This window comes from Drosophila elegans, unplaced genomic scaffold (assembly GCF_018152505.1).
Source record: "Drosophila elegans isolate 14027-0461.03 unplaced genomic scaffold, ASM1815250v1 contig_183, whole genome shotgun sequence".
Lineage (NCBI taxonomy): Eukaryota > Metazoa > Arthropoda > Insecta > Diptera > Drosophilidae > Drosophila > Drosophila elegans.
The window spans coordinates 9,362,563-9,380,516 of NW_024545550.1; the positions used below are offsets into that span (position 1 = coordinate 9,362,563).

The following is a 17,954-nucleotide window of genomic DNA, read 5'->3' on the forward strand; positions in this document are numbered from 1 at the left end:
CCGAATGAATCGTCATTATGCAAATGAATTATTTTCTTTTGGGATTTGTCTTGAAAAAACGCTTTGGCATACCTTTCATAGCTTAGATAAGTTATCAAATAATTGCAATACCACTTGCCTGAATTTACGTATGAATAAAATCAGAAGTAGCTCTATTTTACGATTCTCATACCTAAACACTTTTGACCGTTTTACACAACTCCTTTATCACTAATATATTATTCACTATTAATTGATCAAGTATTTTTCATTTAACTCTAAGTCATAAATTTATGGAGCCAGTAATTTTATGACGCCTCATAAAAGTGTGCTTCAATTTCTGAAATTTGCGCTAATCCGTAACACAAACCAACTCACCAAATTATCTTTGGTCAACAATTTCAAATCTTCGCCAACGCACACAGATTACAAAAACAATATCAGAGTAAAAATCAATCCTTATTTAAAAGCGAAACCCACGAGGTAACACATTTATCATTTTATAATGATAAGAATACTTTGATAAATAAAAAAATAAAAATCAAATTTTGTTATTATTTATTTACTTTTGAAGCCGATAACATTCTTGTCAACCGAGTTTGTTCTTCAGTTCTTCAGTTTTAAGATATTAATTCAAAAAGGCAAATTAACTTTGCGAAATGCACCTTATAAAGATAAGACACAATGTGATTTTGCGTCAATGTTTCATGGAAAAGTTCAGTGTTCCCCGGACGACATGCACTAAATTAATTAAAGAAATTGTTTGCGAAAGACATGATTTCTGAGCAAATTTGTGTGATAAGAAAATCGAAAAATGATGGAAACTTTTCGGCAAGCGTCACTGTCTGACGTTGATGATGGGTTGGATAAATATTACCCCTTTTAATAACTATTTGCAGTCAATAAATTTGACGATTGGTGCCAATTTCGATTTAAAATTGTTTACAAAAGGTTTGAGTCTCGGATGTGCAATAACAAGTGTGGTGGGTTTTTCTGTTCCGTTTTATTATTTTTTGTCACTTATTAATTTCAAGATAATCGTACATTTAATTCTAGAATTCCCCACTCTCAGGTTCTCTCTCCGCCTCTCTTTAAGCTCTCTTAATATTTTACACCGAGCTCTCTTTGCACCATCGTCTTTGGGGCTGCGTTGCTTTGGTGTTTTGCTGCCAAAAGCGATCGCGCAGTTTTTGTCGTCGAGTCAAAGTGCGCGGATCGCTTGAGGAGTGAACTCATATTCCTGCCAAAATACATTAAATATTTGTTAAGTGCAAGTTTAGGTGTTAGTTGTTGTTGCTGCAAAGCCAAGTTCGTAAGCAGGTGCAAAGGTGCAAAAGTGAGCTAATAACAAAACAAGGTAAACTTCTAATTGAAAGTGATCATAATCACAAAATATGAGAATATATGAAAATTTACATGTCAAAAAGGAATGTTAATCGTTTTATTTTTTTTTTTAAATACTTCTCAATAGTAATTTATGTCTTAAAAAATTAAAATGTTTTCTTGATCTAATTAAAACAAATTTAAATATATTTATTTTTTTTAATTAATTCTTTGATAAATATGTTTACTTAAAAACAATTTTATATTGATAAGTTCAAAGACATTAAATTATTATTAATATAATTTAAATAATCAACAAATAAAGTTAAATCCGTTTAGTGTTCATAAATTATTATTATGTTTTTAAACATATATGTCTTATTAAACAAGAAAGCTTAAAATATTTGTCATATTTCTGTTACAAAAAATCCTTTATTTACAATTCATTTTAATCAAAAACATACATTAATAATTCTAATTTTGACTATTTTCCCTTTGCACTGCAACTTATACCGTATTGCATTTGATTCATTCTCCTTTCTTCATTATTTTGTCAAATCTTCTTTGATGTGTTATTTTTTTGATTTTCATCTCTCTAGACATAAGATAAACAAATTCGCATAAAGTCCGCCGCAAGTGTCAATCGTAAAAATATAACAATTTTGTACAATTTTTACTTTTGTCCGCCGGCGTTATTCCGAGAAATTAAAAGCTGCGGATATAGAATAAGAATCTTGCCAAAAGACATTTAAAAATTTACGCAGAACAGTGGGTTATTTTATTGTGCTTTTCATTTTAAAACCAGCCTTGCGTGAAATGATTTGGTCGTGCGATCCATATAAGCTTTTAAGATATCTATATGTTTTTGTATTGTGTGGTTAATTAGGTTCGGCAATGCCGTGATCCGATGATATAGTAATGGGACATATCCAAAGCTCGGGGGCATTCAGTTCGTTTCATATCTGACACCCGTGATTGATGGGTTGACCACGGCAATTTTCTGGTCCCTGATCAGGTAATTGGAGTGGCCAGTTGGCGATTAACGGGGCTCCACTGTAGCCTCGAACACGTGTGTGGGAGTTGTAGGCATTAACTCTGCAATTGCTTCTGTTTCTGTGTGCTCTACCCCTTTTATTACTCCTACTCCTCCCACGTTTGGGGTTGCATACAAATTTAAAGCTTAAGTAAGTTTTATGGCTTTTTAAATGACAAAGTTGCGGCAAACAATTGCAAACGTCTATATCGGTAAGTGCCATCAGCAGAAGTACGCAATTGAGGCTAGATCTTATTTAACAGTTAAAGAAAAAAACTACAAACAACGTTTGAATTCAGTTGCCTCCAAATTATATTTATTTAAAAGGCTAAACAGATAACAAGTATATACTACTCAACAGACGAATAGTAAGAACACAAATGTTGAAATGCAAGTGCTAGCAATATCTTGTGACTAATAAATTCTAAAAACATTGACTTTCTCAGCAGTCTACCTCTAGTAAATCTTAGTTTACCTAATGACAAATATGTAAATGCTACCCAAAACGGCAATAGAAACCTTTTAAATTACTTTAAAATAATTTATTTACCTGTTTTTGAAGTCAATAAACAATTTCAAAAACAAACTGGAAAGCATTACCTCATCAGTTCCATAAACGCAAAATTTATACCCTTGTTATCTAGATGTTTTAAATAAATGACGAATGTCTTTGTGTGTTGCGAGTTTTCTTAATGACATTTTTCGTTATTAGCATATAATTAAATTTTTATTGGAACACATTTTTAGCCGCCTTTCGGTTCAATTCGGTTTGAGTTCAAGTTCATGAACCCGCTGTTCATACACGTTTCGAAAGCTACAGAAATATGTCGAATGACGAAAATCAACTTGAAATGCGTTGAAATGCATTCTACTTTGTTGGGTGTGCAAAAATATGTGTGAATTTTGTGTGTTTTGTTCTCGCCGTTTGTGCTAATTTGTTGAGCAAACTTTTACTTTATTGTTCGGATATTAAGCGAATTGGCACGGACACACTTACACACTTACCAATTTGGTTATTAGCGCGCTATTGAAAATTCCACAATTGGAAATAGTGGTGTTGGGTGTTTGGTTTCCAATTATAAAGCCAGCCCAAAATAATCGCAAAACAAACTTTAATCAGAGCCGATTAATTGTTTAGATTTTCTCAACTGGGGACCCTGAACATTGTTGGTAATTAGTACTGAAGAACAGAATCAGCACCTGTGAATCTGTACAATGGAATGTCAGTTAGTAGTTGGCCAATTAAAATAACATTTCATGGAAAATAATTATAATTACATGCTGAAATTGTTGAATCAATTTTCACAATGCATGATTAACAGGCGATGACAAATATTTAAAGTCTCAAGTTTTTACGCGGTTTACTTGAGACTCCAATCAATGAAGGCGTTTGTGTGTTGGATGATTTCTGCTCTATTACAAGGTATACCACTTATCCGTGGGACTCGAGCCCAACCTTAAGTCAATTCAATTACTATCTGCTCATCCAGCACACTCCTCTGCACCTCAATTAAAGACTAGAACCCGCGTTTCCATATCAGACCACTTGAGTCTATTGGCTGATATCGATACGAGCCTCATAGATGACGCAAATAAAACACGAAACTCATTAAGATTGCATTAGAAAAATAAAGAAAAAGGTGATGTATATTTTCTGAGCTAACAAAATGGGAATTAACATTGAACGGTCAACTGATTGATGGCAAAGACAAATTACAAATGGAATATTCTATATGATATATGCTATATGCTATATACATATATATGTAGTTATATATTTTAAAAGCTCCTTATGTTTGGTGTGGGGGCATGGTCGACAAGTGATCGCCCATTTTTGGGCCTGTTCGTGACCGCATTGCGCCAAATAAGAACAGCAAAACAAACAGTCTCCACTGATTCCACTCTATAAAAAACAGGCCTAATCCCCCCGCGGCTTCAGCGGGTTAACGTTAACCCCCTGGGACCCCTTTGCCCCCTGGTTAAACACTCTCAACTGCTCATTCGCGAGTTCTGTTTACATCTGCCGGTGTTGCTCTCAAATATTTACCACACTTTTATATGACTCGTTGCCAATTAAATGTTATACACTTTGTTTACTTTGATAATTTCTCACATGCAGCTGCAATTGCTGATAAGATGGATTCGTGGAGTTAAGGGATTATTTAGGGGTGCCCTTTAATTCCCAGTTTTGGCACAACGACATGGTGTTAAGCTAAGCACATAACCTGAACACCTGGAAATAAAAAAAAGATAACAATAAAATATAATTTAAAACCATAAACACTTACTCAGTTTTTTGAAAGACTACAAATCCATATATATTTTACTAAATGCTGACCCAAAAAAAATGTCTACAAGTCAATTTGCTCTTTGTTCTTTTAAAACCCATTATGTACAGAAGAATAAATTTACAACATTAAGATAATAAAATCTCTTACTTATTTAGCAAGCCCCCCGCCCAAAACTGAATAGCTGCGATTGTGTTAATTAGAGACCAGACAAAAGTGTCAACCAATTAGGAACCAAGACAATTGCAGCGGAAATGCAGATTGTTAAACTGTCGCGAAAGGCCAAAACAATATAGCACCTTAAATGAGTGCAAAAAGGGGGAATCGTCGGTGGTTAACTACCGGTTCATGTCTGACAATTTTTCGCTTCCATTTTCAAACACATTTCCATTTACAATTCGGATTGATATTTGCATTTAGTAGGCATAGCTCACTGATTTTTCCGTGTGTTTTTTTATTTCAGTCCGCCAGTTTCAGTCGGAAAGCAAAGCGAAGAAGATGGGAAAGTTCGAATATTCACTGGGTCTTAATGAGGTGAGTTAAGTTTATAAACATTTTGCAAGAAAAGTTTGTAAAATATTATTTTATATATCAGCTGAAATCCAAGGAGCTGCGATTGTGGCAGGCCCTGATCGGAGAATTCCTGGGCAATCTGATCCTAAACTTCTTTGCCTGCGGTGCATGCACTCAAATTGAAGATGGTACCTTTAAGGCCCTGGCTTTTGGCCTGGCCATCTTCATGGCTATTACGGTAGGCTACTTAAAATATTCCCTAAAAATATAATTCATACTAATTTAATTGCAGATTGTGGGCCACTTGAGTGGTGGACATGTGAATCCTGCTGTTACCGCCGGAATGTTGGTTGCAGGACGAATCAGCTTGATTCGAGCAGTTTTCTATGTTATTTTCCAATGCCTGGGTGCCATTGCTGGAACTGCAGCTGTTAAGGTGAGAAATAATAAAATACTATTTAAAAAAAAATTGAGAAATCACTCTCAAAATTATTGAAATTTTTACTCGTTATTTTATTTACATATTTAAAAAAAAAGCACCACTAAGTCTTATCTTTGTTTTTTTCGTGCTTAAAACAAAAGCTTTCATATTGAGTCATTTATCTCTTAGAGTTTTTGATTGTCCCACATCCGGCTATGGTTTAAAAAGTGACTTGTATTTCGACAATTGCTTTCCTTCGTTGAGTGAATAAATGAACGACAAACGACAGTGTCAAGAGTACATGTAGTCATTCAGTTGATTAGCTAAATACTTACTAAAACTTGACTCACATATTTTTGTTTTTTCCAAAAATAAAATCTCACAAACGTTGCTGGTGTTAATATATATAAAATTGCATGTATTGGTATAAAAAGTATTTGCAAATGTTTTTGTATTTATACACATTCTGTTTTATATACTTTAAGTTAAGTTTACTGTGGCTCGCATTTAAATTAATTTTGAAAGTACATAGCAAACTATTCTGAGTATTTTTTTTAAATTAAATATTCAAAAAACCGAATCTTTCCTTATTTAGTAAAGTAAACTATAGTAAATTAGGTATATATAAGGTGAAAATATATTAGGTGAAAATTATTAAAAAGGAGTATGAAAGAAAGCCCCAAATGAAATATAAATTACAATCGTATTTAAAAAATTGTATTCTCCCCAGATTCTTCTCGATCAGGACTATCATAATGGTTTGGGTCACACCTCTTTGGCGCCGAATATTTCGGAGCTGCAGGGCCTGGGAATCGAGTTCTTCCTGGGACTTCTGCTGGTGCTCGTTGTGTTTGGGGCCTGTGATCCCCACAAGCCGGACTCCCGTTACACGGCGCCACTGGCCATTGGAATGGCAGTGACTTTGGGTCATTTGGGCACCATTCGATACACTGGGGCCAGCATGAATCCCGCTCGCACAGTGGGCACTGCCTTTGCCACCGATATCTGGACATCGCATTGGGTATACTGGGTGGGACCTGTGTTGGGGGGCGTGGCAGCCGCCCTGCTGTATACCCAGGTACTGGAGGCGAAGCCGGCACCGAAGGTGAACGAGGCATCCGAAAAGTACAGAACGCACGCCGATGAACGCGAGGTGAGAGTCAGGTTGATAAGTGCCTGGAGTGAGGAGTCCTTCTACTGATCAGTGATCACACCCACTCATTACACTCACACACACACCTATCACACACACACACTCACTCACCTCTCAAGCACACTCGCATTGTAAATACCCTAACTTACTCGATTTCAGGGATGCAAACCGAACTTATAACTGATTTATTTATGCTTTATTAAATATTGTATATTTTTATCGCTTTAGCAGCAGATATTCGTATACTAAAGCTCTTGCCAACTGCACGCAAATCTAATCTAAGCCACTGTTTTGAGCCGATCCATTGGTTTAGAAAATTCAGTGATCCCTCCAACCGAACCCGTCCACAATTTCGATCGGTTTGCATCCCTGTTTCATTTGCTCAACTAATTATCTTACTATTATATTTCTATTATTTGCAGATGCGCAAATTGGACGGTGCTCGCGATTATGCTTAGGATTAAGGAACTTTAAGCGACTCGAATCTAGAGATAGAGAGAGAGAAAAAGCCGAGGAGAACAGATTTCTTCGTTTAATCCACTCATTTCAGTGTCTATCATACTTAGTCGTGTACTTCTCCGTTCGTGTGTATTTATGTATTTATTCATGAAAAGTTCATTTTTGTTTAACTAATACTTAATTGTGTAAGCTGCCCTAAAATGCAATATACAAACTAAACTTCTTATATTCTCATGCGTTCACAATAAAGTGGAAAACATTCACTACAATTTGTTGATATGAAGTTATTTAGTTAAATGCTTGGGTAACCGGTTTAATTTGTAACATTAAAATACAAACAAAAATAGACAAACTTGTAAGTTCAAATTGTACGCTATTGCAAATCAAAAAAATCTTCTAATGCTACCAAATCATTATTAATTTTAGAAAACAAAAAAAATTAATTATCTAATCTAGTGATTGATAGGAAATATGAAAAATCGTACTAAAAGTAATCAAAAAAGTTGGTCAAGGTATTCCAAATATTTTTAAAAATAAATAAAATTTTCAATTTCAAAAAGGGCGCCCTGAAAAGCTTATGCTGTTAGCTTTCCCCGACAAGTTTTCCAACACTTCGTATGCGGAAAAGCTCCGCGCAGCATACGTCAAAAGCGTCATGCGCCAAAACTGTCATGAAGCGTTAAGGGAAAATCGGAAAATCCGCAGTCGTCTTCGTCGTTGTCAATGTCGTTGCGTGTGACCTGCTAAATAAATTACAAAATTAACAAATAAAAACGGCATCTAGCTGAAATTGCCCACAAATAATCTTCCAATAAATTGATAAATTATTCGAATTAGTGAAATAAACAATTGGCCAGTGCACACGATCAATTGAAAAGCCAGTTGAAAATCAAGGAAAAATAAATGCACCAAAGTGTTGTGAGCGAAATCAATAGGAAAACCGTGTAGAAAAACTCGGAAATCGACGGAAAAGCGACCGCGACCACAGCGAGGGTCAAATGCAAATTGCACTGGGGCTCTAAAAAAAAAACTAAGGCCCAGTTAAGCTAACCAATCGATTGGAGAACCCAGAACATATTATGAAACAACGGCCCGGATAAGTGTGAAAGGAAAGGAAAGGAAAGGAAAAGTGGAAAGTGGCTGGGAAAAGTGGAGAAGCTGCAGCGACGTGTAAACACAAGCACATAAAATCAATACTCGCGTGTGGCCAACGGAAAAGTGGTAGCCATGAACGAAAAGTCAATTTAAGTTAGTCAGTAACTAGGGAAAAAGGCAAGTAATTAAAGGGTTCAATGTATCGGGGGCAAAGGATAAAAATACAAATCAAACCCTGGGCGTTGTGTTTAATCTTATATTCTGGCCTGCCATTGACCCACTATGCAATTAGCTCTTTAGTGCCATTAAAATTTGATGAATGGGCCAATGAAATGTGATCGGCAGCCATAATCTGCGCTAAAACGGCGGCATTGCAAACACTTGTTGAACGGGACATGCGGTCACTGCACCACATTCTGACCCACTTTCGTATGCAACGGTTGTGCGGGATAGCCACAGTGGCTTGCAGCAGTGGAGATTCTCCCATATTGGCCACTAAATTTAGTAGTGCCAAGCCAAAACCTTAACCTGAAATGTTCAATAGACCAGGCGGCAGTTTAATGCTTCACCGATTTTAAAGGGTATATTGGTTTTTAAAGTAAAGGATTAATGACAATCTTTTATGGTATGATACATGAGGTAGTATCCCTTTTAAAATCACCATTTACCTTTGAAATTAACCTTTTTAAATTAGGTAAATATTTAAAATTAACAATAAGATTATTAAGGAATTACTAAATGTTTTAAAACTAGTGACACTTTAAAAAATTTCACACATATTCTTCATATATATACATATATAATTATATACAATTAATAAAAAAAGTTAAATATTTTAATAATAATGTAATTTATTTAAATCAATATTTAAAATTAAGGAAATAGTATTTTTGAAGACATGTCAAGAGGGTATCAATATTTCAATCATCCCCCATTGATCTCTACACGCTTTAAGAATATTCTTAGCAGTGGCATACATATCAATATAAATAGTTTGGTCTGCCGTTCCGTTGCCCCCTCGTTTTTCTTGTCGCCCGCCCTCGCATTTTTTTGACACTTTGCCAAAGTTCAATGCAAAAAATGCCACAATAATTTCAGCCAAACCAAACAAGAAATGTGTAAAATGCAGAGGACAGTGTGAAATGTGAAAACCGAATGATGTGATACTTATGGCTAGTATTCGAACAGCCGGTCAATCACAGAGGACCGAAAAACCATTGACATCAGCAACAGCCATGACTTGAACTCACCCATTCTGCACTACACGGCAACAACACTCACACACTCACACCGATTGACCTAGAACACTTATTAGAGGTTGTGCGGCTCTATTTTTAGAGCCATGTTTTTGATCCACTTATATCTATACCCATCTATATATATACACGCCATATATTTATATTGTCATATTGACGTACACATTTGAGGACGTTCCATGGGATCTTAAAGTGTCGCCATAAATTTAAGCGCCACAAATCATGTCCACCCAAAACTCTTTGGCCAACCCTCGCCATGTGCACCATTAAGGAGTCATAAAAGTTGGGAAACCAGAGTAGGTCGTTATTGGGGAAAGTGTTAATTTTTGTGTTTCCATTTCTATTGCGGGAAGTCTTTAGGGATTAGAAACAGGGCATATTTTAAAGGGAAAACGAGCTGGAACTTGCTTAATATTTAAATAAGTCAAAATTAGACGCAAAGAATTTTTTGTAAAGGGGGGATTATTTTTTGTAAGGCCATTTTGAGTTATCAACATGCAATTATGATCTTTTAGTTTTTTTTTTTAACTTTGTGGTGTTAAGATGAGAACATTCGCATACAATATTGTCTAAAAGAAATTGGGAATAAATAAATTGTTTAATGATAATATTACACCAGCTATTCGTAAATAAATCTAAAATAACTAGAGATTAAAAAATTCGATTTTATAAAAGCAGTACAAAATAATTTCTAATATTTCCCAAATTTTAGTGACGAGGCAGCATAATGTTTCGCTGCAGGATCAGGACCTGAGACCAGATTGCAGACAACTGAGAGTATAAACTCAAATAAATTAAGCCCACTAAAAGCAAGTTTCAATATATATTACACCTTTTCAAGCAACCACTAAAATAAATTATTTTAGGTGGGTGGAGTGCCGGTAAACCAACCAAGATGTGGACGCAGAGAAATGCAGTCGGCAATTGGCTGTTGGTCTTAACAGGTAATCCCTTCACTCATCCATCACCTCACCCATCAAACAAACACTCAGAAAAAGCTAGAGAAATAGTCATTAAATTAATAATGAACAAAGGTCAACACCACATCGAATTGAATGATAAACAGAAGCCCAACAATAAACAGAATAGCCAACATAAAATCCCGCCGTTTAATGGACCATCAAGTTTTGTTCTCACACAGATCAAAGAATGGACTGGGAGCTTTTTATATACCTACATACATACGATTATTAGATTTCTTAGTAATAAAGCAGACGCAGGGAAATTTTGTAGCGAAGTATACTACAATATTTTTGCATTAATTGCTGCCTCGTTATAAAAGTTGTATTTTAAAAAGTAAGACAAAAAAAAGAACCAAATGAATGTAAATAAATTGCTAGATGAATTCCATTTAAGTGCAAGCTGATCGATCAATCGAGTCGAAATTGTTTAGATAGGGCACCGAGATGATTGATTTTCATTTCCTTTATAGCTGCTAAGCCATTCACAATTCAAGTGAAATTGATTGAAAACATTTTTTACATTATTTTTATTTTTCATTTTTCATCGGTAACAAAAATAATATATAGTTTTTTTGGCATTGGCAAAATTCGCTACCACCGATAATTGTTTTCCAAGTAAGTTTCATTTTGCGTATGATTTCCCCATTCGGTTTGAACCAAATTCACCTTAAGTTTTTGTACTAATCTAAAAAAAAAAAAAACAAATAATCCCCTGTAAAAACATGAAAAAAATTGTTGCGTTCGATTTGAGTTTGGTTTGGTTTCATTATTGGTTTCGTTTCGTACGTGCCGTTGATTGTAAATGCCGTTATATATCGACTGTAAGCAGCTGTCTGTAACTCTATACATTCTATATACCCATATATATTGCATATTCCTGGTCTCACATCCAACAACAACACGTATGCGTCTTGAGTTGCAGTGAAGTTCACACCAAAATGTAAACGTAATTTGTAAAAATTGTCTTTCCTCCTGTGCCTTTTTCAACACTGTCACCCTGGTAATATATTTTTGAGTAGGCGGTGGAAACGAATGGCTTTGGAACAATGTGTGCACAGAAAATCGAGAATAGTCCCCGACGTTTGTAGAGTGTCAACATTACACCCACCAACTCTATATGTTTTCCTCAAACCTTACCCCAAGGTCAGTTGTATAGCTCAATGGCAGGTACAGTTGTGCATGCTCGGAGGAAGTTGAAACCGGAATGAGTTCAGGTGTCAATTGTACCTGACACGGCGCTTGATCTACTGCCCACTCTTTCCCAAACCATCCTTGGTTTTGTATCTTTGGTTCGTGCTCCTTCTACTGCCCACTTCTACTTTGCTCTCTTCTCTTCCATTATTTATTTGCAGCCGTTATCGGATTTCTAACTTTCATATGGATTCCGCAGACCTCAGCCGAATGTCAAAGTATGAGTCCATTGCCTTTCCAAACCATTCCATTTGCTTAAACCTATCGATTACCTTTTTGCCAAAATATAAGAAAATAAGAGTCATGCATAAGTATATGTATAATCTATTTCAATGAAACTCGAATCGGTTTATAACGAGTTCACCATGAATAAGGAGTATTTTTGGATTATCAGTGTTACTTAAGATCTTTTCGTTTTTATATTTAATGCCCGATCGGCCGAAAGATCGGAGCAATCCAGCTCAATCCTAAAGCTTTGCCACCAATATCCATTCAGTTCTTTGGGACACATCCCCTTTGACTCTTTGCTAACTTCACTTTTCCTTCCGTTGCACTTTTTTCTCTAGTTTGTTTTGCACCAAAGCAAGGCTTTTTTGAATTGTATTCTTTTTCGTTCATTTTTAATTCATTTATACTATCCTTTTAAAATCCTTTGAATCAGGTGTAAGTGCGATTCTGAACGTAATAAAGTTCAAAATGAAAGTGTATTCCGTTTTTGTTTGTTGAGAATACTTTTTTTTTCAGAACTTAATTCTGAAAACAACTATATCCGAAAAAACCGATAGTTTATACTAGTTATTTGTGCGTGTCTGTATGTGGTGTATAAGTATGTGAGTGCGAGTGCATGCTTTAAAAATACACTCTTCTATTTAAAGCTTCCCAAGTACATCCCCCACATAAATGTGTTTTACTGTTGAGTTTATTTTTCTTTGCAAATCTAGGCTAGAGATTTTATTAAGCACTTGCCATTCAATAAATTCTAAATTACCTTACACCCAATTCAAAAGTAACGCAACAAATTCACCTGTTGATTTTCAAATTGGTATCGAAAAATGTTCTCTGCCTGCTGTTTGTTTGTGTTTGGCAACTCTGGCATGCTTTTGTGTCTTGCATGTTTTCACGTTACTGTACATGTAAAGCTAACCTCAAATTAGTCCGAAGATCAGCAGAAAGCAGTAAATGTACTAAGAAGCTGATAATAACGCGATATCTTTTCATATAGCGCGATCGATTTACTGCTATGAGTGCGATTCCTGGACAGATGCCCGCTGCAAGGTTTGAAATGAGTAATGGAGATGATATATTTGAATTAATGTTTTGTATTTACTTAGGATCCCTTCAATTATACTGCCCTGCCAAGGGATCAACCTCCCTTGATGACCTGCAACGGTTGCTGCGTGAAAATGGTGCGGCATCAGAGATCACGTGAGTAGACTTGACACTCTGACTATGCCTAGCTTTTCTATCCTATTCGCGAATTGATTATCCTTTGTCCCCGTCTCTTTCTCCCTTCTCTTGCTCTCTCTTTCCAGCGTACGAGGTGGTGCGACGCATGTGTACGTCACAGTTACAGATCAATTTATTCATGGTCGATCACGTGTGCATGATGGAAAGTTCAGGCAATGGACATATGTGCTTTTGTGAGGAAGATATGTGCAATTCTAGTAAAGATTTACTCACTAACGGTTGCCAGCTGCATCTCATACCCATCGCAGTGGCAGTGTCATGGCTAATGGGTCAATTGCTCAGCAGATAGAAAGTGTTAGGCTCACCCACAGAAATCCACACACATACAAAACATACAAAAAACACCTTGACTAAATCCTACACGAACTCACTATCTATCTTCCTCTCTATCTAAGCGTATGATTTGTAGCTTGATTTGATTTCATTACGATAACAGTTACGATTGATTTCCTTTTGGAGCACTGTTTTCGAAGAAAGGACTTCGAGTAGTTTGATCAGCACCAATCGAAAGCTCGAGTACCCGATCCAGGAATGTTAATGCATACCAAAGCTTCCAATGACAGAAGGCTTTCTCTGTTCTCTGTTCTTAATCACACACGGTAGACACACACTAAAGCGAGCTTTGGATGCACAGAGTTCTTCAGATGCGAACTTAAATGAATCGCATCGAAATCGAATCGATATTTGAATTGCATGTTGTTGATGCTAAAGCTGAAGCATGTAGCGCTTAAGTAGGAATCGTAGTAATTATTACATTTTTATTTCGTTGTTACTTACATTTGTAAATGCCCCGACCAGAGGGATAAACCAAAACCAAAAACAAGAAAACCAAAGCCAGTAATCGATTCAAACTTTAGTACGTTAATAGACTTACTTTAAAACATTTGTCCAAATCTTATGTAAACTTGGAATAACTAGACACCCCCAGACACACTGTATATATTTCCAGCCCTGAAAAAGATCATCCCAAAAGTATTTGCAGTGACCAAGTGAAACATTTGCTCATCTTGTTTATTCCAAAGTCGGAAGAGAACTGCATAATGCATAAAACGTTATTTTGTTGTTAATACTCGGTATCCTAGATCCTAGCCATTAAGCTGTACTCTCGGTTCTCGCTTGGAGCCTACAACAAAAAACAAAAATCAAAGAACCCCACGCATCATATCACGTAACGAAGCAACAATGAGACCGAATTTTGGTAATCTATCGATCTTAAAGTAGTTTGCCTCATAGAACCTGCCACCAGCACCAAACTGTATAAAGTACCGATCACCCTGGTCCCTTTGGTTTATGTTCAACAAGTGATAATTAGATTGTAAGTAGATGATACCCGATCCCAATTCCGATCCCTAACCCTCAGATCCGTAATACAACCCGTATCCCTCATTATGAAATTGAAATTGAATCAATTCTCATTCATGCTAGTGATAGTTTTAAAACGAATCGAATCGAATCGGAACTTATAGCTTACATAGCTTATGATTTACATTTTTGGAATTTTACGTAATGTTATAAATTAATAGTTATGATTATGATTATCATCTCGACTAGAGTATTCGACTTGAAGTTTTGTATTCTAAGCGTAAACCTTTTCATTTGTATAATTAAAGATTGGCTAATAAACAACCATTTTTACCATATATCTCTAGCAAAATTTACTCTCAACTTTTGCTGTTTAACTTTTAGCTTCAATTTGCTTTATCTACTTGCTACTCACTTAACCAACTTTTCAACATTCGTGCACTTTTGCCCACGCATTTGTATGATATTAACCCCTAGACTTGGCTTTAGTTGAAAAATGCTTCACGAAAATATTAAAAAAAAAAAAACAATAGAATATCCATATCCGTCCAGCACAGGTAAGTCACAAGCAAAACAAAAAAAAACTCTAATCCAAAAAGTACAGTTGCGCACCGTTTTCTTAGTTCGCTCTTGCCTCGCTCGTAGATGGATGGGATATCGGATTTTAGCCGGCCTATCTTGGTGGTACACACAAACACCTTCACTCCAGCACCCTTCTACTCCTAAATCCCTCCCCCAAACCCCCCTCCTTTCCACAAAACCCCCTAAACCTAGCGAAAATTCCTAATGCAATGTTTACACTATTTGTTTTTAATTTCATTTTGTATGGTTTCTTGCTTTCCTGGTATGTTGGTTTGTTCAATAACAGATAAACTTATATATTTTAACCACAAATATCTAACCGATTTTGGTTTGTGAATGTTGACAATATTCTTATAACCAGTATTTGATTGATTGATTGACGGTTAATGCGTTTCAAAGTTAAAACAAAAACATTAATCGAAAACAGGCAATGAAGTTAAACAACAAAATTAACACACACGGATTTTGTAGTGCAAAACTAACATATTTTAATTTAGTACTTTTTGTAGTTCCAACATCTATCTCAGCGCCAACACACTCTCTATTTCTCTTTCTCTGTATCTCCTCTATATCTCTCTGTATATCTTTCTATTTATTTAACTATCTCTCACTCTTTCCTAACAACTCCGTTTGATCTAAGACTCTTTTTACTAACTTTCTTCCAAAAACAGAAACCACATAGAACTCTAGAGACACACCTGTAGCATATAGTAAAACAAAAATAAAACAATAAAAAAACACGCAAAAACACAAAAGCCACTCACTGAATGCTAGCGAAATATATACAGAAAATACAATACAGTTACAGAATAAGCGATGCACTTAGAGAAAACACTCAAACAACTCATGAATATACTAAAAACCAATGGTGAATTTTTACTACTTGTAGGCGCGTTTTTTCAAACAGAACATACAATTAAATACCGTTTTAAAGAGCCCGATAATGATGGGCTTAAGCTTGACATCCATAGATTCCTCACAATACAAAAAGCACTAAATTAATATCAAAGATCTTACCAATATAGCGAAATGCTTAGTAAAATGATTATTGGTATTGGTTGATGAATATTGCAAAGAAAAAAGAGAAAAACCTAGGAGACACAAAAAGCTCAAAAACCAACTCTCTAGAAGAAATCAGCAGTCGCTTTTATGTTTTAAGTTTAGATATTGGTTCGTTTTTTTTTCAATTATTCATCTTGAATATAGCAGATAATTCCAATTTTTTTGTATTGAGTTAACACCTCAGCTCTCCACGCTCACATCTGGTAATTCCCACCTCTCGCTCAATCACTCACCTTTTCACCTTCTCACCTCAACTCACCTTGTCAAATGGCATCCACATATGTTCCACCAGTGGCGTACACAAGAATTTTGTTTGTTTGGTGGATTTGAAATTTGAATTATATTTTTCATTTGTTGTAAAAAGGTAAAACCAAATAAGAACTTAAATTTTGTTTCATATCAGATTTATTTTTTACTTTAGATAATTTGAATTAAAAAAACAAAAAAATTCTTGTACGCCACCGTGTTTCACCACCAACAAGGTTGCTCAGGTGCGATAGAGAGCTCTTTCTGTCCCTCTTTCGCAGCTGTGCCACGCCCCTCCACCCACAGCCACCCACGAAAATGGTGCTTTTTCACATACGACACCACTGTCTGACTATGTTTTTCATCATGTACGCCATCGCAATCCATGCACAGTGGTCGCAATGCCGCGACAGCCGTATCACAAATGCAAACAAAAAATATTATTTAACTTGTTAAAAGTTAAAGCTTGGCATTTGTGGCCGGCAGGCGCGCGTGCATTACCGAGCATCTGAAACTTCGAGGGTAAAAATGAAAAATATGGCGCCGCCTGTTACCGGCGAACATTCCCAAAAAATCGCTTTTGGCCACAGACGGTCGCCGCCCCAACTGTAATTGTGAACATCCGTGCGGCCATTCCCCAAAAAAAAAATAAAACAAATAATAGATGCCCCAAAAAAGTGAGGATACAAAATGCAGCTGAAAAAACCGTTGGAGGATCGGCGCGGGAAATTATCAAATCAAGCTTCTTCTGCTTGGGGCTTTAAAACAAAGCTTTGAGGCTTACTTTTTACTAAGCAGGTGCTTCCAACTCGCTTTGCTGGACAAATACAAACAAAAAAAAACGAAAATAATTACCATTCAAAATCGCTTGGCCAACTCAGCATACTCCCTGAAAATCGTTAAAGAATATCGACAATATTTTAATTGTATTCCAAAAAGTAAAGATTTAAAGTCAACGAGCACCTTAAAAACTACCAAGACATTGTAATTAGCAAATAAACAAAGTTAAGCAAAACAGCGAGTACGAAAAGCCTTGTAAGAGATTATAATAAATCAAAAGCATTTAAAGGAAAAATTAAATTGAAATTATTTGAAATTTAGAAGGAATGGATTTAAAACGCAGGTAGTTTTCTACATTAATGTATTCTTTTACAATCTAGCCAAATAAAATACTAAAATGCCAATTACAAAAAAAAATAATGTTTTTATCTTTGTTTTAAATCTGCATTTTTGGAACTAAATATATCATTTCATGTATTTTTAATTTTAGAGCAAATAAATTTAGTGACAAATAACGGTTTCCCAGATTTCAAAACCCAGGCGTTAGCTCATTTTACCTCCAACGCATTGGTGAGCTCTTACCGATAGCCCGCACAAAATCCCCTAACGCCTGGCCACTCCGAATTATTTGTCCACCACTAGCTGGCAGCTGGCGATTTGGGGCTGCGTAAATTAACAACAAATTAATTAAATGCAGCTGGTCGCCACCAATCCGAATGTATGCATTTACTCCCCCACAAAATTCCACAGATTTAGCCGAAAACCGCAATCAAAATGGATTAATATTTCCCCAGGAGGCCTTGCCAAAATAATTTCGCCACTCTGCTGACGATTGCACGACT

At 35.8% G+C, this 17,954-nt stretch overlaps 2 protein-coding genes across 4 annotated transcripts; both read left to right on the forward strand.

Annotated features, from left to right (window-relative positions):
* The first annotated feature begins 1,161 nt into the window (after positions 1–1,161).
* On the forward strand, positions 1,162–7,438 carry LOC108144855 (aquaporin). Of its 2 annotated transcripts, XM_017270002.2 has the most exons (6): positions 1,162–1,336; positions 5,087–5,157; positions 5,219–5,374; positions 5,429–5,572; positions 6,288–6,710; positions 7,133–7,438. In XM_017270002.2, the coding sequence occupies exons 2-6, from the start codon at positions 5,122–5,124 to the stop codon at positions 7,166–7,168; spliced, it is 795 nt and encodes a 264-aa protein (XP_017125491.1). In that variant the 5' UTR covers positions 1,162–1,336; positions 5,087–5,121; the 3' UTR covers positions 7,169–7,438. The 2 variants fall into 2 exon arrangements, with proteins under 2 accessions (XP_017125491.1, XP_017125492.1); XM_017270003.2 differs by lacking the exon at positions 7,133–7,438 and having other exon boundaries at positions 6,288–6,773.
* A 2,794-nt stretch (positions 7,439–10,232) lies between these two features.
* Positions 10,233–17,407, forward strand: LOC108144698 (protein quiver). 2 transcript variants are annotated; one of them, XM_017269788.2, is made up of 6 exons: positions 10,233–10,329; positions 10,387–10,464; positions 11,050–11,097; positions 12,896–12,948; positions 13,005–13,098; positions 13,206–17,407. In XM_017269788.2, exons 2-6 carry the CDS (start codon positions 10,416–10,418, stop codon positions 13,427–13,429), a joined length of 468 nt encoding a protein of 155 aa, XP_017125277.1. In that variant the 5' UTR covers positions 10,233–10,329; positions 10,387–10,415; the 3' UTR covers positions 13,430–17,407. The 2 variants fall into 2 exon arrangements, with proteins under 2 accessions (XP_017125277.1, XP_017125276.1); XM_017269787.2 differs by lacking the exon at positions 11,050–11,097 and adding an exon at positions 11,835–11,891.
* Positions 17,408–17,954: the final 547 nt, after the last annotated feature.

Coding starts and splice junctions, on each gene's coding strand:
- LOC108144855 (XM_017270003.2), top strand. CDS start 5,122: ATGGGAAAGTTCGAATATTCACTGGGTCTTAATGAG. Junction 5,375..5,428: donor CCATCTTCATGGCTATTACG/GTAGGCTACTTA, acceptor ATTTAATTGCAG/ATTGTGGGCCACTTGAGTGG. Junction 5,573..6,287: donor CTGGAACTGCAGCTGTTAAG/GTGAGAAATAAT, acceptor TATTCTCCCCAG/ATTCTTCTCGATCAGGACTA.
- LOC108144698 (XM_017269787.2), top strand. CDS start 10,416: ATGTGGACGCAGAGAAATGCAGTCGGCAATTGGCTGTTGGTCTTAACA. Junction 11,892..12,895: donor GACCTCAGCCGAATGTCAAA/GTATGAGTCCAT, acceptor CTTTTCATATAG/CGCGATCGATTTACTGCTAT. Junction 13,099..13,205: donor GGTGCGGCATCAGAGATCAC/GTGAGTAGACTT, acceptor CTCTCTTTCCAG/CGTACGAGGTGGTGCGACGC.